This window comes from Alosa pseudoharengus, unplaced genomic scaffold (assembly GCF_046254945.1).
Source record: "Alosa pseudoharengus isolate Yale_2024_CS ecotype anadromous, Long Island Sound unplaced genomic scaffold, YU_APseudo_1.1 YU_APseudo_1.1_scf_10, whole genome shotgun sequence".
Classification (NCBI taxonomy): domain Eukaryota; kingdom Metazoa; phylum Chordata; class Actinopteri; order Clupeiformes; family Clupeidae; genus Alosa; species Alosa pseudoharengus.
This window is the reverse complement of record NW_027468565.1, coordinates 16,402,865-16,426,950: the sequence shown is the minus strand read 5'-3', so window position 1 is coordinate 16,426,950 and position 24,086 is coordinate 16,402,865. Positions and strand designations below refer to the sequence as shown.

Sequence of the window (24,086 nt, the reverse complement as noted above, 5' to 3'; positions counted from 1 at the left end):
TGATGACCTCATCAAGCTGCGTCTTGAAGCATACAAACAAGCGTGGATAGCTGCAGTAACAAACTTGCTCGCTCTGTTTCAACATTATGTTTGTGGTTTGGAATTGGCCATGGCCGTCGTAGCCCCTTGCGTTGGCCGTGACGCCCCTTTGAAAATCAGAGGTTTACAGGCCACGGTGACCTTGGTGCCCCCTTCTTTAAATATTCTGCTTTACGTCCTACTAATAGCGATATATATTTAGCCTATGGCCTATGGCCAAATTACGCAGTGGGGAAAGTGACAGCGCAAGAAAGTGCGTCCAAATTAACCCATTCATCTCAGTTGAACTACTCGCGAAGTAGCCTACTCATCACACAGGCATCACAAATATCACATGAAAGAGCTTTTTCTCAGCTTTTAAACGATGTTAGCCGCTAATTGCTGTGGTGAACGGTTCGCGAGAAAAGTAAATAATATCATTCAATTTAATCATAAATTCTACTGAAGGTTTTGCGTCCATCTCCCTACCCATTCATCTTGGTGGAATACTTCAGAACCCTTCGTTTAACATATGACAAACCATATATCAGAATAAACAGCAGACCTTACCGAACAGAAAGGTGTAAATCAGTCCCCTGTACAGTTAGCCGTTCTAGACTAATCCCGTTTTGAATTTGCAGTAAATTTCAACATACATGGATGTCTCCAAATTTGGGATTTAAGTTTTACACTGTGTTTAGGTCCGTGTAACGCTTTGCAGTGCTATGTTCTATTTGCAGAATTCACATGAAAAAATATAAAAAATAGGCTGAAAAATCCGTTATCCATTCTTTAGGACGGCACAGTAAATGGGTTATTGTTGCTTATTTTGATTTTCAATTGAGCAGAGTTACGGTTTTCTGTTCAGAAGTTAAAAATTGAAATGATGCGTCAATTTTCCAATTTCCCTTTTTTGCGCTTGTGGTTGGACTGAACCACGAGCACCGGGGGGAGAACACCATCTTGCTGGGCCAGGCTAGATGGTGGAAGAGAGCGCTGCCTGAAGTTGTTTGTGATTTTGACATTACTTTAGAGATTAATAACTAAAACAAGGCACGTTAAACATAACTTTCAGCCTATGTTGAACATATCTACAGTAGGCCTATTTGAATACCATGGCCATGCCATACCAAATAATTCCCCAAAGCAGAATGCTTTGCCATCGACGTCAGTCTTGGCTATACCGGGCAGGCTATACCCCAAGCACTGTTTGACATGGCATTTTTGCTTATTTAACGCTTTACACTATAGACTAGGTTTCATTAGGCTAAACGAAGACACAACAGTGAGCCTAATTTATCAGTTTATCCATTTATTAATTTCAACAGCAAATAGCCTACATTGGCCTGTAGGCTAGGGCTCAAGTCCATTGGTAATGCTCATGTAGGTCTTCAAAGCCTCCCAGAACATAGGTAGGCCTACTCATAAGTGTCAGGACACAGCAATGTCTCCCTCTGCATCTGAGGTTCTGATCTCGAGCTGACATTATCAATCGCTTGGCACCTTGATGCAAGCTGAACTGTGTTTGATAGCCCTCTATCTCTACATCCGCTGATAAAATGTGATTACAACACCGCGCGCCAATATGTATCAGCCCCCCCCCCCCCAAACATTAAAAAAAACCCGGCAAAAATCCAATATTAACTGAATTTTACTTTTGTTTCCTATCCAGTTTCTGTTTTCTTTATCTTGCGTGACTAATGACACATTTAGAAAATAGCAGCAATTATCTATTTGCTGACCAGTTAAAAAAAATTGAAAATTGGATTATTGAACACATTTTTTATTTGGATCAGATGGATGGAGCAAATAGAACAAAGCACTGCAAATCGTTACACGGACCTGTTTAAATTGTTCCACATTATTTCATAATGGGCCAAATACAAAACAAATATTACAAATGTCGCCTATAGATATCGGTAAATCAGAGGACAGCTGACTATAAGAGTTTGTGAAAGTAGCCTTAATGATCACAAAATGCTAAGCATGCATCTGAGTTTCTTAAAGCTGAGCTGTGCTTAAATTGTTCAATACATGATTTCATAACAGGCCAAATATAAAATAAATGTTAAATATAGCCTAGATATCTGAAAATATTAGATGATCAGATGATTTACAGTTATATGTAATATGTCATGTTTTATGTTTTTGTAATGTTTCATACAGTGATGCAGGTCTACTGCAGTGAATACAACTTTGATAATTTTTATAGCCTACTATAGTTAACTTTGGCCTTTGTGCCCCCCACCAAATATGCCCAACTGAAGGCCAAGTGGCCTTGCCCCTAAAATGGTGAAATTCCAAGCCTGATTGTGGGTATGGCCCGTTATGAAGGCCAGTCAGTCTTTTAGCCCCGTTCATTGGACTAATACTAAAGGAGGACTTTGTTTACTACTCTGGAAGGTCTGGACTGAAACTTTGTGCCTTCCTTGTTCTTATTGCACACTACCTTAATGTTGCATCTCTTTGTTGTTGCTCATGTAGAGCAGTGCTGATTGAGCCCAGTTTATAATTTCAATGATTGCATTAGCCCAAGTAATGGGCTAGGGACAAAGGCTGCTTAGATTTGTACACCTTAAAATGTTTTATTTTTTGTACTTCACCTCAAGCCAGAAGTATTTTTTGTAGCTCAAACAAATGTTTTCAAAATTGTGCAGTATAGTTGCTTGCCACATTGTAATTGACTCATATTTGTGCATTCATTCAATTAAGGTGATTGAGTTTTAGTTAAAGAAACAGTTCATGAAGCATCCTACAAATGCAGGCTCATTTAACACAGAAAAAGGGTAGCCTGTCATACACTATGCCTGTTATTTTAGTTGGCTTTACATTCTGCTATGTTGCAAGTATTTTTCTTATTTTGCACAGACAATGTTAACATTTGGAAAGCCTTGTTGCATTCAAGAATGCATCCAGTGGGGCATCACAATAACATTAAGCATGTTGTGTTAATTCCACAACAGGAGATATGTGATGTTACCTAAATTAGTTTTGAGGAAAAATAACCCATATATCGACATCGGTATCGGCTGATATCGGAATCGAAATTTGAGAGTTGGACAATATCGGCATATCGGATATCGGCAAAAAAGCCAATATCGGACATCCCTACTATATATCTATCTATCTATCACTGAATCATGATAGCCCACTCTGTAAAATTCAGTATGTGATTATATTATGATTATATACATTATATACTGTATGTCGTTCTTAATGATTAGCTAAAGGAGAACCTGGAATTGCAAAAAGTTCGAAAATACCATCTGTTAGTACAAAACACACCTTTCAGTCATTTTCATCCTGAAATTTAAATTTCATTTTAAAACTGCACCACTTCAACACATCACATTAACAATATTTTACTTTAGGGAGAAAATTGGAGCACACTGGGAGTCTAGGACATTCAACAATTGGGTTCTATGGAACTATTTATTTGTTTCTGATTGGCCGAGAGACGTTCCATGAGTTGGAATATCCCTGGACATTTCAACTCAGACTTTGCACAGCTAATAATAAATCACTCCGCTATACAATGCGAAGATTTGACACAATATTCTCATCCCAGCTCTCCACTATTTCAAGCAAAGGGTTACTCCTTAGCAAACCATAACGAAACAGTGCTTCACCACATCTGTGGATTAAGCCACACAGTCAACTTAATGTAAGTAAGATAAACGAGGATGCTAATTATGACCGCCGCTAGCGAAGCTAGCGAAGCGGTCATATAGGGATTGTCAAAGTTTTTTTTTTTTTTTTTTTTTTTTTTCCGTCATCTACTTCCTGAAATTTTGGTCAACGATACCCGGGGCACCGAAACACCGGGGCACATGAAATTTGGTGGGTATGTAGCCCCACTAGACTTTTACGGAAAAATTTCGTTTGGTCCCCGGGGGCCACTCCCCCTCCGCGCTGGGCCCCCCGAAACCCAAAAAATGCAGTTTTTCCTAAATAACTACCTGAACCGTGGCACCGAGGATGAAGAAATTTTTATGGTATGTTGGTCTCAAGGGCCCACATCAACTCAGCCCATAATCACTCATTTGTGATTTGCACCCCCCCGGTAAAAAATGAAAATGCAATATCATTCTGCTTTAATCGCCCCTCTCTTCAGTAAAGACGTTCAGAACTGCACCAAATTTTATGTGTATGATTAACCTGACATTCTCTGGGGGTATGCCAAGTTTCGTAGAATTTCATCCATGGGGGGGTCTAAAAAATTAAGTTATGTGTACATTTAGTGACTCTACACTCATTGGCCTGTAGATGGTGGTGCACACATATACACATGCACACACACACACAGGCACCCACATACTATCGGTATTAGAACGGCTGATACATAATTACAAATTCAGTAGGATTAAAAGAAAGCCAAAATAAATATTCATCATCATCATCATGGCTGCATTTCCAGTATTGGCGATAAGTAGTCGTTTGTCCACTAGATGGCGCATCGTTGCAGTGAGACGTAATTTTGTTGGAAGTTAATCTAAAGTGGGTTAGAAAGACACTATGCTTCCTACAAGGACAAGACTGTAGGCTACAGTAGTTTACCGCAGAGAACGTCTAAGGGTAGGATGATTTCTGCATGAAATGTAATTCCCATTTCCTCTTGAAGCCGAAATAAATCTGAGAATGTTTATCGGACATGCTTGTTTTTTACTGCAGGTAGGCTACGTTAATCCTATCAATAGCAGAACGTAGGTAAAATAATGTTACCGTTAGCATGGTTGAGTGATGGAGGCCAATTTGATTATTGATGTATTTGTAGAAAACCATAAATGCGTTTATAGGCTACCAAGCAAATCGATAACAGCACTAATTGTATCTTTCGACTGTCATCTCATTTGCTTATGACCATAACCTAGGCTACTAACAGGAGCTAAGTGAGTTAGCCACAACACGTTCGCTACGTGATGGTTTTTTAATGGAAAATATATAGGCCTAGGCTACCTGAAAGATAACCTGTCTATGATCCCGTGATGATCTACATCTCCATTTAAACCAGATGTTTTAGAGCGCACGTTGAGATGTATTCAGGGCAGGGCTGTACCTACACATATTTGTTGCACGTGCTACAAAAATCATTCTTTGCGATGGATGATTTAGTACCAACGTTACACCGGTCAGATACAGTTTTGCCTATGGCTATTCCGTGAGACTGAGGCGCTTTTTGTTTGTTCGAAGTGCGTGTTTAGGGTGTGAGAGGGGAGTCGATGTGCTTTGATTCCAGCTTGGTAGTTGTAGTCTATGCGATTAAAAAACACGTGTGTGTGAAGTATCCAAACAATGATAACGCTTTCATTATGGCTGCTTTAGCCACAGACCTTGAGTTACTGTACAGTGGGTTGGGTTCCATTTAGAAGTGTCCACTTCATTCGCCCTTTCCGTGATTCACAGCTACGTGAAATGTATTACTACTGATATGCAAAACTATTAACTTTTCGCCAAGAGGTGGCAGCTTGATACTGTAAGGTGTAAGCCATTGGTTCCAACGGAGATTTTATTTGGGTCGCCAGCATAGCCTGGTGACAATTTGTGTCGTGTAATAGGCCTAGCATAGGGCCTACCTTATATAGCTTATAGTTTGTTAACAGTCACGGTTTTGTCATGCAATGTCTATGCATTTTTGCATTTAGAATAGCTCTAAAACCGGGGGGCGAACACGTCGCAGGGGGGGCGCCAGTGCGTGGATATCTCAATCGCAAAATTAAACAATATTTCTATCGGGCGCCTACCATGGACTAGGCTGGGTGAAAATCAAAAGATTGCGTCAAAAGATTGAGCTTAACCATGGACCTCATGGTTGCAAAATGCAAGGGAACATGAATCAGCATATTATTTGCACAAACAATAACGGAGAGTAGCTCTTCAACTTTGCCCGTTAAAATGTGTATGAACAGTCTCGCAACGCATTTCATGAAGGCCCTTTTGGACATGTCAGTTATTTGCACCACTGGGTAAAACGGCATTTTGTTTTAGACTACTGGTATTTAATTTGTGCATTGACAATAAAGCTGAATATAATTTGAACTAGATGACTAAACCTATGCATATGTAGAAGAAGAAACATTCACAAAAATCCATGACATGACCTCTCTTCTTGATAGCTGTTGAAAACTGCATGGAACTGACAGGGATTGTTTTAGTTTAATAATAAATAAATAAATACATTATGCTGCTACCTTCTGCTTTTCCCAAATACAATGTAGCCTACAGGTGTACCTTTCATCAGTCCAGTTGCAATGGATGGACTATGATGAACTGCCCTACTTGTGATTGTTTAGAGATTTTAAAGGTTTTATAACAATGTTACAGATTTTTTGGCCCAGAAACAAATCTATTCACCTTTGCAGCGCCAGTAGGCTACTTTGTGTGCGGAATGTGTGCAAACACACATTCGAAACAAGCATACACAAAAGTTTCAAGAGTGGGGGATGGAGTAGAAGATGGAGACAAATTCATTAATATGATTTATTTTCGCGGAATGGATGTGCAGGACTGAGCGGCGGTCATATTTTGTACCGCTACGCGGTACATCTAGTTGTTCTCAGCATTGCCAGCATTGTGTATAATATTGTCACTTGGAGGAGACGTGTAGATAACTAACGTTAGCATAGTTAGCTAACTGCTGCTAACACGCTAGCATCGTCACGTCAGGCTGTGCACAGTAGTGTAACATTTATTCACCATAAATTCATAAAGTTGAGTGGTTCTGCAATGTAGGCTATATTTCCGTTTTTTGCAGTACCATGTCCCTTACATGACATGGCCCAGTGTCCTTGTAACATGCATGCAGCAAACCTAGATATGAATGTGATTTCAGCCCGACTTTCACATTTTCTTTCAAGAAGACACGTAAAGGAGGGATCTGGAATGTTGGTTAACCTAGCAACCAAGACGCTGTCTATTGAAAAGGGAACTATTTTTTGATGCGTAAGAACGATGTCGATATTAACATTTTCAAACAATATTGGGGTGTTTTCAGATTATTTAGTTTGTGGTAGAATTGTTGTATAAAAGCAATATAGCACTCGTGATCGTGGGATTGGTCATGGATATTCCCACGGCTGTTGTTGCCTGCGCCACTCGGCCTCCGGCTACGGCCGAACAACACCCGTGCTATATTGCTTAAACAAATGTGGCATTGAAGAAACAACAATTATCATAATCTTAATGTAAATGGTATGGTGGGTATTTGAAATACTGTCCACATTTCCAATAAATATATAAGTTCAGAAATATAGTTGACCTGGTTGAACTTATTTAGCAGAGGAAATACTTCAAATATGCCACGAAACCAAGTAACAGCCTACCAACAAAACTCCACAGTTTGAACATCATAATAGGCCTAGTTGTAACACTGAAGCTTTCCATTAAACAGTTTGTTGTCCACTTCAATACATTTTCCATAAATAGGCCAATGCTATAAAAAAGTACATTATGATAATGCACCTTACTTAATCAGTCTTATTCAAATGACGTTAACTCAAAGAACAACAATAACACTAATAAATACATGGGTTTCCCGTTTACCAACAAAACTAGATGCGCGCGCAGCCGCGAGGCAGAAGACGCTTGGTGGCAGTCCACAACGTTATAAACTTAACCTAAATAGTCGGCTGCTGTAAGCTACAATCGGATTTTTTTGTATACCCCTGTTGTCTCAATGATAATAACATCTCATTTCAGACTATATTTTAAAGTTTGACGTTTATTTGGATTATTAATATAACATCGTATTTTGTCATTTTTGGCGAAGACATGCATTCCATTAGGGATATTGAACATATTTAACATTCTCTAGCCATCGTGATTTCGAATTGGTGCAGTTTTCAGCACAAAAACTCATTTTATTCTTTTGCTCTTTTGCATTTCTCTATGCTGTTCTGTGGTGCTTTCTGCCTCTTGGTTGCGCACGCATGTTTTCGTGACGTTCCATAGAAATCCATGTATACTAACAACAATAATAAATACTAATATTGTATGCAAATATTTAATCTTATACTGATGGCAAAAACTATATTTCTTTCTGATATCCACTCCAAGTACTTTAACATGGGAATAGTGAAATTATTTATTGTAATTGTTTAGATTTAGCCTTTCACTAAGGCTGACTGTCTAGCTCGGAATTAAGAAATTAAGCCATTGTGCTATTGAAGATGAATCATGTCTGAAAGCACAGAAAACAAACAAACATATTTTAAATTAGGGCATATTAGTCTACTTTTATTGGAGCTGTCAGGATATATGTGCCTAATATGCTTGCTTACATTTCACCCGAATATTATCGAAATATTTTTGTAACCGTGTTACCGCAGGAATCCGCTTATTTTTGATCAGCCCCATGCGTCAATGTCAGAGACTAGCCTTTACCTAACAGCCCCAGCCGAACGCAGCTCACTTTGCCATGATTCGTGACACATTCTAACATCTTATTAACATTAATGTTCCAACTCATCATCAACTCACCTGTTGTTACTGAGGTTAAGTAGTAGTCTACTGTCAAGTGTTTTTAACAGATGGCCACTTTCAATCCCTGTTCAGTCCCTGCTTTGCTGGCAAGTGAAGGGCAAGCTGCTTCCACACTTGAAATGTATTAATGTTCCAATACAGTCAGTAATCGTTTTTTTTTTTTACTTTTCACTGAAGGAAGCTGGGGGGGGGGGGGCAAGCAGGGCGGCCGAGTTTTGACCAGTGGTGGCAGTGCCCCCCCCCCGGCCACCACGTAGCTCCGCCCCTGCCTGGCGTGTATAGTGCCGTAAAGCAATTTGTTACATTTTACTCATTCATTCGTAATAATCCAGTCACTTCCTAATTTGTCTGCTGCAGCTCAAACTTGTTGCTGGAAGACGAAGTTATAGCCAAAGGGGACTATTTTCAGGTGCTGTGTGATATCATTGTGCTGATGTGCCCATGGTAGGCCTACGTTCGTAACGTTCCTTGATTATTAGGCCGGAACACTGATCTATAAAGAACTTCTTTATAGATCAGTGGGCCGGAATGAGAGTATAGTTCCATGTCAAATCAGCCTAGGAAATCGCCACGTTTCATTTCCCGTTAGTCTTATTACACTTTCTAACTTGAGAAGAGACAAGTTTTAAATAGGAAAATTACTGGAAATCTTAGTCACTTTTAAGCGTGATGCTAGCGGCCAAGATGCTAAGGTCTAATCCGATTCAATGATCTATGCTAGGCTGGAGCTAAAAGTGGTATCGCCAGACTCAGAGAATAGCTGGATGAACTGGGGAAAGGTAAAAACCAATTGTTTAATTCGAGGGGAGGTGGAAAATGAGTGTAATTCCCCAAATGGTGGCGTATCCCTTTAAAAGCTCCAGCAGGTGAGATGGGATAAACTATGCATAGGCCTACAACAACTTTTGCCTGAGTTCTTCACCAGTCAAACGTCTATGGGTGAGTGGCAAAACTGTTATTAAATATCGACTAAAGTTCACCCAAAGACATATGGAAGGATCCAAGGTCAAATGGAAGAAGGTTCTTTGGTCTGATGAGACCAAATCTGCGCTTTTTGGCCATCAGACTAGATGCTATGTTTGGCAGACAAACACTGCACATTACCAAAAAACACACCAAAAATGCATCTCTAATTTGAAGCATGGTGGTGGTAGCATCATGGTGTGGGGATACTTCTCGACAGCAGGCCTGGAAGGCTTGTAAAGGTAAAGGTAAAATGAATTGAGCAAAATATATGGAAATCCTGGAGGACAATCTGATTCAGTCTGCAAGAGAACCTGGGAGAATATTTAGTTTCCAGCAAGACAATGAGCCGAAGCATACAGCGAAAAACTACACAGAAATGGTTTAAAGGAGAATTCCGGTGTGATATTGACCTAAAGTGTGTTGAAACATAATACCGAGTGTGAACGTACGTCTCATAGCCCATCTCGCTTGTCCCCTGCACTCCAAAATCTGGCGCTAGTTAGCCGATACTACCAACAGCTTTTTCAATGGTGGTGCTTTGGCATCGGGCTAGCCATGCAAATAAATCACTGTTTTACACCATTTACGAGGCTCATTGTATCTCCACACTTCATTGGTAGACTTCCGAGGGCCCTGACATTTAAAACGAGACATTGAGAACTTTGAAAAAGCACTGGTAGTTTACTTACAAGACAATTTATACAGACAGTATCTTCACGAAGTTTAGCGTTTGCAGCCATCTTGAATTTAGTCACGATAAGTCGAGCGACGAGTAAGAATGAACAGGTATGATAAGGGAGCAGATTCCAAAAATAATTCAGTGGAAATGCATGTATTCCAGTTTCTTCCAGTAGCAGCAACTGGAATCCATGCATTTCCACGGAATTATTTTTGGAATTTGATCCCTTATCACAGTGATTCTTAAACTAGGGGTCCCGACCCCAAATGGGGTCGCCAAAAACTTCCGTGGGGTCGCCAATTATTTTCTGTATTCAGTCTGAAATTATTATTAGGTGAAGCAAAGGAAAATAATAATTCTGCCTTTTTCTTATTTACACGCAGTTAAGAAATCTGGTTCAGTCTATGGGCTACTGGTCCGCTGATAGAAATAATGTAACTATCTGCTCCCACTATGCAAACTCAACTTGTTCCCGCTATTTTAAGTAAAACAAAACAAGACATAGGTAGCCTACTAGCCAAAATGGACAGGTGGCTGCTTAAAAAAATTAACAAAAGCTCGGAATTGCCATCTACCAGTGCGTCTACTCCTCCGTGATCCTTGGATGGGACAAGTCTACAGGCCGGTGAGAATAAAAAAGAACAAACGGCGCGTCGGCTTTATCAGAAATAATTTCTGAAATATGCATTCACTTGCCAAGTTAAAGATAACCTCGACCACCCACAATGTGTGATTTGCGGCGATGTTCTGGTGAATGAAAGCTTAAAACCTGTCAAAATGAAACGACATCTCAAAATACAGATGTCGGCTCAGCACCGTGGAGGAAAATCTCCGTGTCGCCGTATGCAGCATTCCTCCTAGAATTAACTTGCTATATATTCAAGGAAGCATGCCCACCCTTCCCATTGAAATTGTTAAAGATAGTAAACCAGTAAACCGCACATAGCGCTCTGATCTGATATGGCGGCAGCCTACACTTGTTTAATCGTGATTGTTTGGTTTTCTCGGTTCTTGTTCATATGGAGTAAATAAAACAAATGACTTTGCTTTCTAGTTTTTGCTTGATTTATTTGTTAACGTTTGAGGGGGGTATTTGAGTAAGGACTTGGGAGGAATGGGTTTGGGGAAAGTGGGGTCGCCAGACCTCGCCATACTTTTTTGTGGGGTCGCCAGACAAAAAGTTTAAGAACCACTGCCTTATCATACCTGTTCATTCTTACTTGTCGCGCGACTTATCGTGACTAAATTCAAGCTGGCTGCAAACGCTAAACTTCGTGAAGATACTGTCTGTATAAATCGTCTTGTAAGTAAACTACCAGTGCTTTTTCAAAGTTCTCAATGTCTCGTTTTAAACGTCAGGGCCCTCAGAAGTCTACCAATGAAGTGTGGAGATACATTGAGCCTCGTAAACGGTGTAAAACAGTGATTTATTTGCATGGCTAGCCCGATGCCGAAGCACCACCATTTAAAAAGCTGTTGGTAGCATCGGCTAACTAGCGCCAGATTTTGGAGTGCAGGGGACAAGCCGAGATGGTCTATGAGACATACGTTCACACTCGGTATCATGTTTCAACACACTTTAGGTCAATATCACACCGGAATTCTCCTTTAAAGACAACAAGGTGAATGTTCTGGAGTGGCCAAGTCAAAGCCCAGACCTCAATTATAGAAAATCTGTGGACTTGAAAAGGGCTGTTCACACCCGATCCCCTTCCAACCTGACAGGGCTTGAGTAGTTTTGTAAAGACAAATGGAGTAAAATTGCAATATCCAGATGTGCAAGACTAGCTGAGACCTATCCACGCAGGCTCCTATTGTGGCGAAAGGTGCATCTACTAAATGGAGACTTAAAGGGGGCTAATTTTATGCAATCGCTTGTTTTCTATTAAATATTTTTAATTAATTAACATTACTTTGTAGAAATCTGCATTCACTTTGACATTAAAGAGGGGATTTTTGTAAATGAAAGTAAAAAAGGGCAAATTAAATAGTAAAATAAAAGGTTGAGTATTGTTGTTCTGGCATGTTCCCTTTAACATTGGGCTACTTATTTTTTTTGAGAACTTTAATCATCAGTCGGCAAATTGACATGATCATCCAATCGAAACGCCTGGAACCGGTTATGTGGTTGCCCTGTTCAGCATAGTTGATCTGTTGACTTTGCAGATGCATGGCAGTTCTTGTAGGCAGAGAAAAGCTGTTGCTCTCAAACAACACTTAATCCACTTAAATCAACAGTCAATGTACTGATGAAGGAATAGATTAAATAAACAGATATTTGTGATTTTATGTATGTATGTACAGTATGTACTTTATTTTGATACTGAAAATTAGGGTATATTTGATATTTTATTTTAAAATACATTTTAATGTATTTTGCCCATCCCTGCCATAGGGTTGGGGTCAAATAGGCTAGGCTACTGTTAGGCTAATTGACTAACTGGTAAACAGCCAAGACTGTGTGCAAATCTCTCTCTCTCTCTCTCTGTGTGTGTAGGCTATGACAGGGACACAAGTAGGAGACTGGAAATGTGAACTGACAAAGACATGTGCTGCGTGATTGAGAAACAGAGACAACATTGGGAAGGACGGATGATCACATGGGTACAATTGCTCATGTTGCGGCAGTCACAAGCGCAGTCAGTGTAATTTATTAAGTTGGACAGTGTCTGAATGAGATGTTTGGCTGGATTGTGGTATAGGTCCAGGCATGACAAATGACAGGGAAAATGACAATTGAATAATAGACAACGGGCACATTCTGAAACTGTCAGTGTGTGTGGTCGATAAAGGCGTAGCCTTGTAGCTAAAGCACAGGTTGGAGCGTCTAAATCAGATTATTAGGTAAACTGGATTGTGACGTGGGGGTTTAAAACTGCAGGGAGCATCACACACCCTTGACCACGCTAAGTAAGTAGTCGATGCTTGAAGGCGTAGGCTAACTGAAGGCTCTGCCCTGTTTTGACGGGTTATGACTCCACAAACAGTATCGTAGTTTACAGTTCAAGGGCGAGCTCCTGCAAGGATGGCGTCCTTTTTACAGGTAAGATGCTGCGTTTTCAATGATGGGGCATAATGTGTTGTAGGCTAGCCTAGGCTCCACCTTTGGTTGGTTAAATGGATCTATTGCTGGTGATAGTCCTAGTAACACTGAACGACCGTAAATATCTTCATAAGGTGTGGTTCTTCAACGACTATTTTCATGAACAATGTAGCCTAGACTACGTTACCTGTGGCTTGTTACATGCGAATCGAAGCTGCTAGATGTTGGCTACACAGTATCAGCAGACAAGTTGAGCTGAAACAAATAGGTAGGCAAGCCGAATATTGCCAGACTGCAATGCACCATATGTTCCACACATGGATACTAGCATGCATGTGTTAGTTTGAACAGAATCAAAACGGTACCTTAACCAGTTTATTTCACAGAGGACGCCATTGGTTAAACCTGTCAAGCTACTTAGCCCAACACACACACGGGCTGCGCTGTCCTTAGAAATAGCTGCTTGACAAGTCTTCAGAAATTAGTTGGGTTTGTAAAGCCAAATTTGTATTCCTCTTTGCAGATATCGGACGATGAAAAGGGACACGAGCTGGGTCTCTTTTGTGTCCCCAAACACTACGAAGAGGATTTAGACCGTGTCATCATTCCGCACGGTCTCATCATGGATAGGTATAGTGGACTGATCACATCTCACGTTTGATATATGCTAAATCGTCGATGTTGTAGGCTAGATGGTTGCTACTGAACTGCTTGTTTTGTAATAAGACCATATGCCGTTTCGACTGCAATATTATTTCATCTATAGGCTACCTGAATTGAAAATGTGTGTGTGTGTGTGTGTGTGAGTGAGTGAGAGAGGGAGAGGGAAGGAAGGAGGGGTGAGTGAAAGAGCACAGGGAACTCATCGCCTCAGAAATTTTGTGGAGTGAATTATATTGTTTACACTGTAAATTCCAGGTGAAACCATTTGATTTACCTATACTCATTGTCCTCTCTGTCAACATTTCCCCCATCTTTGTTTTGTGTAATTCTACTTAGGACTGAACGCTTGGCCCGAGATATCATTCGAGACATGGGAGGACATCATATAGTTGCTCTTTGTGTGCTCAAAGGTGGTTATAAATTCTTTGCTGACCTGCTAGATTTCATCAAGGCACTTAATCAGAACTGCGATAAGTCTGTACCGTTGACTGTGGATTTCATTAGACTTAAGAGCTACTCAGTGAGTGCCCCATCTACATTTCTATTTCTTTTCCCTCTTGACTTGAAAAATCATTGAACAGCAGTAGCCTATCATTGTTCATTCTGTGTTCACACATATTCTCTGTTCTGTAAATTACAATGCTACATTTAGTTCTGTAAAAGAACTGAACTGAACACAGAGTTTGCATGTTGAGCGCACAGAGCATGAACCTTCTCTCATTTTCTCTCTTCTGGTTCTGCTCTTATAGAATGACCGGTCAACAAACAAAGTGAAAGTTATAGGTGGCGATGAGTTGTCTGCCCTGACAGGGAAGGTAAGTTTAGTTTAACAGCTGTAAACCTCTAGCATTTTTGACTGTTGTACTCATGGTTGAATCTGATGCAACTGTCTTTCTTTCCACAGAATGTGCTGATTGTTGAGGTAAGATTATCATTTGTGTGGTAACAAATTCTCTTTTATGTAGGCCTAAGATGTGGTATGGCTACAGCTGTCTGTCTTATGGTATGTGTTTCAGGACATTGTGGAAACAGGCAGAACCATGGAGACTCTGCTATCACTGCTGAATGATTATAATCCCAAAATGGTGAAAGTAGTCAGGTATGACCACCTATTTCTGATCAGCTTGTACTGAATGCACTGAACACTCATACCAAATGCCTTGGTACTGATTAGGGCTGGGATAAACGATTATTTTTTAAACGATTAATCTAGCGATAATTTTTTCGATGCATCGATTAATCTAACGATTCATTTTTTCAGTCCGATTCGATTTCGATTCGATTATCTCCCCATTAATTCACTAATAGCAACTTATACATGTTTATTTACATATCAGAATGAAAAAACATGAATTATTTAACATTGCAATATATGTTTATTGCTATTAAGATTCCAAAATAAAAGACTGAAGTGCAAGTAACTACAAGTGCAAAGTAATGTATTCTTAGTCAGAGTCAGAGGTAGCATTCAATAAAGTTTCAGTTAGTCATTTTAAGACGTTCTTGTGGGAATCATGTGTGGATGCAATTCATAACGTAGTTCAAATAACAGTTTGTATTTCTCCTTTGGACAAGCACTTTTGAGTCTTGGAAAACACTTTTCCATTTCCATCTGGATTTTGCAAACAGAGTCAATAAAATGAGCCCTGCATGAGTAATACAAGCAGCTGCAAGTAAGCATGCTAAACTTGACATCCAAACAGTATTCTAACGTTAGTTTTGAGATAAGGTTACTGCTTGATTGCATACTGTAACTTAACTTCGTTTAGTCTCCTCAATGTACTATGTTGTGATAAGACCATAGCAGAGTTTACTTTAACTTTAATGCAGCGGTTTTGAACAAATTTGCGCAGCATGGTCACGATGCTAAGCGGATTTAATAGCAATGTAGCCCACTGTGTTCTATGCAGTGCTTCTATGTGGCAACAACAATCCTTCAACAATCGTGAATATTTTGTTAAATGCACATGCAGAGGAGGAGCAGCGGGCTCGTTACGAGAGAGAGCGGGCGGGGCGAGGAAAGGATGTGTGAGTAAGTGGCAAGTGCAGCTCAATGAAATTATTTTATCTTATCTTTAATTTAAATAGCAGGCCTACAACATAGAACATCAATGTGTGGTGGCCGGTTTTGATTTCGTGGTGCCCAGCCACAGATTAGTCAACGTATGAAAAACACTGAAGGTGTAAAATTAAAAATATTTAGCAGCACACGTTATGCTTGACGAATCGACGCTCATATTTTGCGTCGACGTATTTTTTGCGTCGACGTCATCGATTACGTCGACGCGTTGTCCCAGCCCTAGTACTGATCATCTAATTTCATCAGTTTGTAGGGCCTCTTAAGATCACCAAACAGTGAATAATGGAAGTGTATTATAATGTATTTGAATAGGGATGGACGTGTATTGTATAACATATTTGAATAAGGATGGGGAGTTTTATATTCCCAGCTTGGATGTAAATGCTGACAAAACGGGAAAGAAGAGCTGGGGCATTTGTCCGCAACGAGTCACCGTGTCACATGACAAGGATCCCATATAGCGGATGGAATTAAAAGCGAGAGTGCACGTTGCTGAGAGCATTAATGGTTAAATGGCAACCCACTCCCCCTCCTCTTCTTGACTGCACTAAGTTTAGACCTGATGGTGTGTGGGCCTCAGAGTGAAGCATTAGACTTGATTTGGCGTGCCAGTAACTTACGCTGTGGCAGCAAGCCAGCATCTCCTCTCCTGCCTTTATATACACTGATGCCAAGCAAAAGATGCAAACGCTGAGTAGACTGCACAGAGTAACTGAGCTAATATTGGCTGTCAGTGAACGCTGAATGCACAAAGTGCCTGTGATGATGGCCAGCTTCATTTCGAAAAAGGCTTTTCTGGAAGGCCTGACTATATGCGGCAAAAATGAGAGGGGAGTTCTAGGCTGACATCATTTTGACATCCGTCTTGCTATTATAGACATGGTGGTCACAGCATCTAACAATACGTCCGATGGTCTTCATGGTTTGTTTATGGACGATGACAATGTCATATTTAATACCAGCCCAAAGTCCAAAAGTCCATTGTAGCCTCAGTCGAATATAATGATTTACTTTGCTGTATATCTCTGTGTAGCTGGTCCATCTGTATTGTTTTTTTGTTTAACACATTTTGTTGATTTTCTGCAAACTGCACTGTAATGGTTTCAATCTTGTTTTTCATTTGATTGATGTCAAAATTCAGTCTCTGACTAATGTTCCATATTATTCTGTTACAGTCTCCTGGTTAAGAGGACACCTCGGAGTTCCGGATACAGGCCTGACTGTGAGTGACCTTTTGTTCCTGCCATGTCCTAGAAAGACTTACAAACTGAGATTTTTTTTCTTAGAAAAAAAGAGCTCTCTGTGCTTACTCCATTTTAACAAATTGTTCTGTCTGAACACAGTTGAACAAGGTATTAGGGGACTGTCAGACATCCACTCTTAGTGTTATGCAATGCTTTTAGGTTACAATCTGTTAATCTTTTTAAGTACATCCCAGGAGCACAGATGTCATTCACTTTTGAGCTCTCGGCCTGGTCGTGGCTGAAAGATAAACCTACTCAGAGATGGTCAATACCAGACCCACCTCAGCATCCGCACCTACAAAACAAACCAACCACCAGCACGCCTATGTCTGACTGTCCCTAATTAGCACACACAGACAAAAGCCATCTTCCCAATGAACATGATGCAATGCTTTTATCAGATGCAACAAATCTGTAAATGAGCAGTGCATGTACCATTAACCAATTGGAATATATTTAATTATGTAAAAGCCATGAGAGCAGCAGGATTTACTGCAGGCTTTTTATTGGTCGTCTGGTTAAGTGTGCATGTGCAGTATAGATGTTGCATATCTTTTACAGATTTTGGATTTGAAGTCCCTGATAAGTTCCTCGTGGGATATGCATTAGATTATAATGAGTACTTCAGAGACCTAAGCGTAAGTTACAGCTCTTGACAATGCCATTTTACTGTGATAGTATCTCTACGCTTATGGCTAATGTTTTGCAATGACCACTCATCTTTGCTTTGTTTGTGTCCACATCCAGCATATCTGCATCCTGAGTGAGCATGCAAAAGAAAAATACAAAGTCTGAGCGGAGCGGGATAAACAGACCACTGTGAATGAGTTTCCCGTTTTATTTGAGTTCAGAATCAAATTTATTTTTCTACATTTAACTAAGAAAACTGAATGTGAAATCATTTTTCATGATGCTGGGTGGCCTGGCAGGGATAACAAATCACAGGGGAGACTGGAAAAAAAGATGATGGAATATGACTCTTTTGGTTAACCACTCAAGTGTGTTATTTTAATAGCATTACATGTAAATATAACAAGAGTATATGTGTTATATTATTTAATTCTATTTATCTTAATAATGGAGGCCTTGGGTATATTTGAAGGCATTTTTTATGTTGTTATATTTTGACTTCATGTTACTGTGATACCAAACAGTCTCAGGCTATAATCCTTGAGAAAAAAAATGTTCTAAATCTGAGTCCATTATTATTTGTCCTTAATCCACGAGTTTTACATTATTTACTCTCATTATGAGGGGCAGGACTGTAATTTGTTTTTGTTAGTCTTATCAAGACCTGCATTATGATAACACCAGGCCATGATTCCAAGTTGGGTGGTTTAGTGGCAAACCTAGGTAAGGTGAACCTGATAATAAACAATATCCAAACTAAGCAAAGCCAAAAGGCTCTTCTATTAGGAGGTTTACCAGTTCCTCTGGGTGAACTTACCCAGATCTGTCACTTAACCACCTACTTCGAATACACTCCTGGGGGGTATTCCAAGTACGTGGTTTAGTGACAAACCTGGGTAAGTTAACTCAGAGTAAGTGGTAAACCTCCTACAACAACAGTCCTATGGCATTGTTTTGTAAGGAGAATGAAGCCATACAGCTCTTCTATTAGGAGGTTTACCACTTACTCGAGTTAACTTACCCAGGTTTGTCACTAAACCACGTACTTGGAATACCCCCCCCTGATCCTGTATGCTGGTCTGTTTTGTGTCTTTTCATGATGGACTCATGATGTGCTGCAATAATAACAATTAAAACCATAAAGAAAACTCTGAAAGTATTGTGCCTGTCTGCCATATATTGTTATGTCTCAATGTTGCATGTGTAGGCCTAAGAGTACAGTTCCTGGATGCAGAAAGTGCAGTAACACACCTCACCAGCAGGTGGAGTTGAGCAGAAACATGCAATGACCTAGAAGTGAGCGGCATTACTGTAATGCACAAGTCAGAATGTTTGACTGGTAGTCGTACACAAGTTGGAAGTGCCACTGTAGTACATAGGTATTTGTAAATCCCAACAGCCAGCACCAAAATCAGTGCAAGCTTCTGCAGCTATTCGGAAGATGTGCAGGGTCAATAACTAACACACACTGGAGAAGCACAATGCTGCAGCACTAACCTTTGCCTCAGAGGGGAACTGTTAGAATAGTGCAACCATGGCAACCTAAATCCAATGTGCGTCTGTTGAAATGAATGCTACTAGAAACGTCTGTATTTTTCTATTCTTTTGAAGCGTTTTCACAATATTTCAAACAATACATAAGCAGAAGAGTTAATGTTATTTATTCATGTGAACATCTGAACGAGATGACAAAAAGAAAAGATCACACATGTTCAGGTTTTAACTGAACTTTGATATCTAGTTCTACAAGACAAATCCAGATGGCCTCAACATAAAGCATCCCATATATTAGTTGGACTATAAGGCATTGTGGAGATGTAAGCAAAGAAGGCATCTCAAAAGGTGGCCCTGGAAAAACAGTGGAATGACAAGTGTACTTAAAGACAAGGAATGTAAAAACAACTAGGCTAATCATAAATACAAACAGGTATTGTCACATGTGCCAGATGATGTCACTCATCAGGTCAGATACTCTTTCTTGCTGGGCATCATGATGTTATTCACTGGGATTCTGGATCACAATTAACAGATACTCTTTGTCTGAAAAAAGAATAACACTCATTTAAATGATTAACAAAAAACAACAAGGCCATGTTTTCCGCACAGGCATAAGATTACGATACAGTTCTTACCTGGAGCTACCATGATCTCATGCTTCTTGGATCTTATCCTGAGAAATGTCAAGTCATTTTGAGGGTCAATATCTCGCACTGTACTTCTGGCCTTTATGGCCAGCTGATGAAGGAGTCCCGCATACTGCACTGTGGTTGAGTTGTCAAGTGTGGTTCTGATAGGAATTCCTTAACAGTTGACAGAAGATGAACTGCTGTTACAGCCGTGCTAGTAGGCTACATCAGTAACGTTGCATCTCTATGAAGTAACATTACTGAAACGAACTGACTGTAAGTTAACTAGAGATACAACTAACGTCATAACGTTATATAGATATGCAATTTTGCAAAAAAAGCTGCCCTATGTTCCACAATATGACATGAAAATCGAATGAACTTAACGTTACCCTCAGCGTTTACGACTATTGTTCCAATAACGCCTTTATGGGTCTGAATCCTCTTCAGGGTCTCCTCAACTTCTGCCTGTAATACATTGGAAAAGAAAAACGTTAAAGAAACACATCAAAGGGTATGAAGAGTGTTCGGCTGCCTTGCTAAGGAACTGGTTACTTTAGGCAGTTAGCCTACAGTGACAAAAAATCGGACAACTGAATAATAATAGGCTGTGTTTTGGCTAGCTGCTAATGTTCAGTTCAGTTAACGTTAGCTAACGTAAACGTTATTCGATGCCAGGGAAATTGGTCTAACTTCAAGCTAATGAATACACATTTTTCTTAGTGCAATGCTGCGGACACCCCAAACATTACGCTAACTTACTGTAATTCAGTGGCATTAACGTTAATTAACTAAAATCAACACTGATAAAAAAATATGTGTTACCATTTTTCCAAGTCAGCTTGTTCGCGTTCCGGTTGCTATGTGGAAGCGGAAGTCCTTGCACCAATGTTGTCCGATGAGAGATGAGGACATCAGCAAAACTCAATGCTATGACGTGAAAGCTGATATCCAAGTTGTGAAAGGCCTAATACGCGCAATATGACGATGTGATGCAATTATAAATCCCATAGAATCAGTTTTACGTGTATAAAATTTGTTTTGTAAAAACATGCTCTTGAAGTACTTGCGTGACTACATTTCCCATCAAACACTTCGAAGCATCGTCACAATATTATTGCGGAAGTGCAGTTGCAGGATTACAGCAACGTGAATATTGTGAATTTCGTAGTCGACCCCCTGACTAGCTCTTTAGATTGTCTGTGGCACACAACTGTTTAACTTAACTGTGTTAAGGGATTTGTGTTATTGATCCTTTGTTCATCATGGCAGCCATGTCACTCGCTGGAATGGATGACACTGACAGCGAGGACGAGCTGCCGCCGGGCTGGGAAGAAAGATCTACAAAGGATGGATGGGTGTACTATGCAAAGTAAGCAAACTTAAGCGAAGCTTTTTAAGATGGCTTATTGCCATCAGTTGTACTGACACATGACTGCTAAAAATGAACGAACTCTTCTAATGAAATAGTCTATGCAGTGTAAAGTTAGTGCCGATGCACCTGTCTGTCACTCTGTGCAGGCTGTGCCCAGATCTAGCCTACCCTGTGTGTCTCGCAGTCGAAAGCTGTGGCTTGTGCAGGCTGTCCCCAGATTTAGCCTACCCTGTGTGTTTCGCAGTCAAAAGCTGTGGCTTGTGCAGGCTGTGTCCAGATTTAGCCTACCCTGTGTGTTTTGCAGTCAAAAGCTGTGGCTGCAAAACCTGGCTGGTTCAGTGTTGAGTGATCCTAGCTGTCTCTTGTTTTTCCAGTCACGATGAGATGAAGACACAGTGGGAGCATCCTAAAACTGGGAAGAAAAAGCGCTGTGCTGGAGGTTTGGCTCACTCTGTCATTAAGTTGTCTTAAAATATAACAGCCACATTATTAGACTTACACATCGAACTATACGCACAACAGCAGCTTACCAGAGTGTGTTAGAATTCTGATTGCACACTGCAAGTAGCCTATTTGATGTATTGTTTTCTTTGATGATTTTCATGATCACTGGTTATTGTACAGATTTACCATATGGATGGGAACAAGAGACAGATGATAAGGGGCAGCTCTTCTATGTGGAGTAAGTCATTTCAGAGAAGCAGTAAGAACATCAACGAATTAGATTTGATAGCGTGGACCCTAATTTAAAGGAACCATATGTAAGATTGTGGCCAACACTGGTATCGCAATCACTTTCAAATTACTGTAGAGCGGTGTATCCCCTCCCCCTCCCCCCTGACTCGAGGTTGCCAACCCAGATGCCGAAACACTACTGACTTTGTGATTAGTAGATAGGTAGAGGGTGGTGCATCAGGCCAAAACACAACATGACATGACAAAACACAACATCAACATCAGTTGAGGGCTGCAACTTCACTTTTTAAATGACAATATCTTGGCCGGACTACAGTTGTCAGTGATATAAGTATTTGAAATGAACATGATTTCTTAATGTCTAGTGACATATCAGGGCCATTTCATGATTAATTGAAATACATTTCTTACATATGGTTCCTTTAAATGGCAGGCAAATTGCAAAGTCTGTCAGCAAGCAAAATTATCTTGCATGAACCATAGAATGCATGTCTTACTCATGGTGTGAAATTAGCTAATTAATTTAGCCTAATTATGAAATTAGATTTATGATTTTGAACTTTGCCCATCATCAGCGCCCATTATTTTAGGATGAGTAAGACTAGAAAATATTTTGTTATTGTGTAGCAGTATGGTCTGTCATTACAGGCCTAGTCCATGAAACTAGGGGAAAAAAACCTTTTTTTGTTTAGTTTCCATAGCTTTTTAAATGTTGTAATAAGTAATTGCTTAAACCCGTTCAATATGTTCCTAGATGGTTTCCAGTTGAAATGTCCAACCAACCAAGCCAATTTTGAAATGAAAATTAGCGTAATGCTCTACAAAACATTACCATTAGCTACACAACTACCCAAGTTACCATTAGCTCAATGTTTTTAACTGTGCCACCAGAAATGCCCTAGTTTGTTTTTGCAGTTGAAAGGGTCTATAGTAGTGTGTTTGTAGTTGTGAATTATAATGCATTTAAAAGTGACGTTTAAATCTCCCTCATAACATCCTCATTTAACCTGTGCCATCAGCCACATCAATAAGAGAACCACCTACTTTGACCCGCGCCAGGCCTTCACTGTGGAGGATGTGCAAGTGAGGCCGAAGAGGTTCGATGGCAACTCCTCTGCCCTGGAGGTCCTGCAGGGTCATGACCTCTCCAGTAAGGTTGTTCTCATCACGGGGGCCAACTCTGGAATTGGTGAGTGGTGTTTGTTTGGTTTTTGATCACACAATATTTTACTTCTTTAATTGTGAAGAATGCTTATGGGTTTTTTATGTCTTATTTTAGTTGAAACTGTGCTAAAATGGATGCTGGTTGAAATGCTGTTATTCAGAGCTCAGGGAAGTTTTCTGTCACACATTTGCCAATGAAGTGTGATGTTCTCCCCATTTCAGAGGTTGAGTACAGCATTTATCCTGTGTGTGGTGCTGTTGCATCACATAACAAAAGTGTTTGGTTGTAACAGCCTCATTACATCGGAAGAAAGCCCATATTCACAGAATCTTTGGTGAACTGAACAGATATCAGAATAACTTTTTGAAAATAAAACAGTTATGACATCCTTTAATGCAGTACACAATTGTATTTAAATCAATTAACACAATGTTAAATGAGCTGCCATTTTGGACCCATTGTACCAAAGGTAACTTCAGATGTAATGGGATCTGGGAAAACACATGGTGAAATGTCACCATTCTAGCAACAATCAGGATTTTGTGAGGATGTTATCCAGGATGTTGCTAGGACGTTATCAGAATCTTAAATTGAGAGGGTTGAAACGGAGAAGAAATTAAAGGATTTTTTTATTTCAATCCCATCACAAATATGCTTCAAAAGGAAGCCGATGGATGAGAACTATGCTGCTTATATTGTTATGAGTGGAATGACAAACCAGCTCTGAATAGGAGTGACATTTAGTGATTGCTTAGTTTAGGATAAATGTCCTAAAGAGTTTTGACTGTTAATAACAGCAGTATTTTAAATTGGATAGATTCTCTATACTTGCCTAAATTAATCTGGTCAGAATAGTTTGGTGATCTAACTATTGTTGTATGTGTTATTATTGTCATTATATAGTCTAATTACATTTATAAAAA

The 24,086-nt window shown here is 39.9% G+C and overlaps 3 protein-coding genes across 3 annotated transcripts in view; 2 read left to right on the top strand and 1 right to left on the bottom strand.

The window, feature by feature from the left end:
- The first annotated feature begins 12,795 nt into the window (after positions 1–12,795).
- Positions 12,796–18,659, top strand: hprt1l (hypoxanthine phosphoribosyltransferase 1, like). Its single transcript, XM_076300744.1, has 9 exons — positions 12,796–13,184; positions 13,708–13,814; positions 14,184–14,367; positions 14,597–14,662; positions 14,752–14,769; positions 14,864–14,946; positions 17,103–17,149; positions 17,733–17,809; positions 17,919–18,659. Exons 1-9 carry the CDS (start codon positions 13,167–13,169, stop codon positions 17,964–17,966), a joined length of 648 nt encoding a protein of 215 aa, XP_076156859.1. The 5' UTR covers positions 12,796–13,166; the 3' UTR covers positions 17,967–18,659.
- A 787-nt stretch (positions 18,660–19,446) lies between these two features.
- Positions 19,447–20,853, bottom strand: LOC143139894 (dynein light chain roadblock-type 2). Its single transcript, XM_076300733.1, has 4 exons — positions 20,753–20,853; positions 20,320–20,395; positions 19,934–20,101; positions 19,447–19,841 (listed from the first exon to the last, which is right to left on the bottom strand). Exons 1-4 carry the CDS (start codon positions 20,753–20,755, stop codon positions 19,798–19,800), a joined length of 291 nt encoding a protein of 96 aa, XP_076156848.1. The 5' UTR covers positions 20,756–20,853; the 3' UTR covers positions 19,447–19,797.
- Positions 20,854–21,067: 214 nt separating this feature from the next.
- wwox (WW domain containing oxidoreductase) overlaps positions 21,068–24,086 on the top strand; it is a 201,632-nt gene continuing 198,613 nt past the window's right edge. Inside the window, exons 1-4 of the mRNA XM_076265565.1 lie at positions 21,068–21,299; positions 21,677–21,741; positions 21,927–21,984; positions 23,018–23,187. Coding sequence (XP_076121680.1) covers positions 21,193–21,299; positions 21,677–21,741; positions 21,927–21,984; positions 23,018–23,187 — 400 coding nt within the window. The 5' untranslated portion in view covers positions 21,068–21,192. The remainder of the gene's footprint in view (positions 21,300–21,676; positions 21,742–21,926; positions 21,985–23,017; positions 23,188–24,086) is intronic.

Bases quoted from the DNA above. Each gene is read 5' to 3' on its own strand.
- hprt1l (XM_076300744.1), top strand. The intron at 14,368-14,596 runs GTGAGTGCCCCA...CTGCTCTTATAG, and splicing joins TTAGACTTAAGAGCTACTCA to AATGACCGGTCAACAAACAA. The intron at 14,947-17,102 runs GTATGACCACCT...ATTCTGTTACAG, and splicing joins AAAATGGTGAAAGTAGTCAG to TCTCCTGGTTAAGAGGACAC.
- LOC143139894 (XM_076300733.1), bottom strand. The intron at 20,102-20,319 runs GTAACGTTAAGT...TCAACTGTTAAG, and splicing joins AATAGTCGTAAACGCTGAGG to GAATTCCTATCAGAACCACA. The intron at 19,842-19,933 runs GTAAGAACTGTA...TTCTTTTTTCAG, and splicing joins TGAGATCATGGTAGCTCCAG to ACAAAGAGTATCTGTTAATT.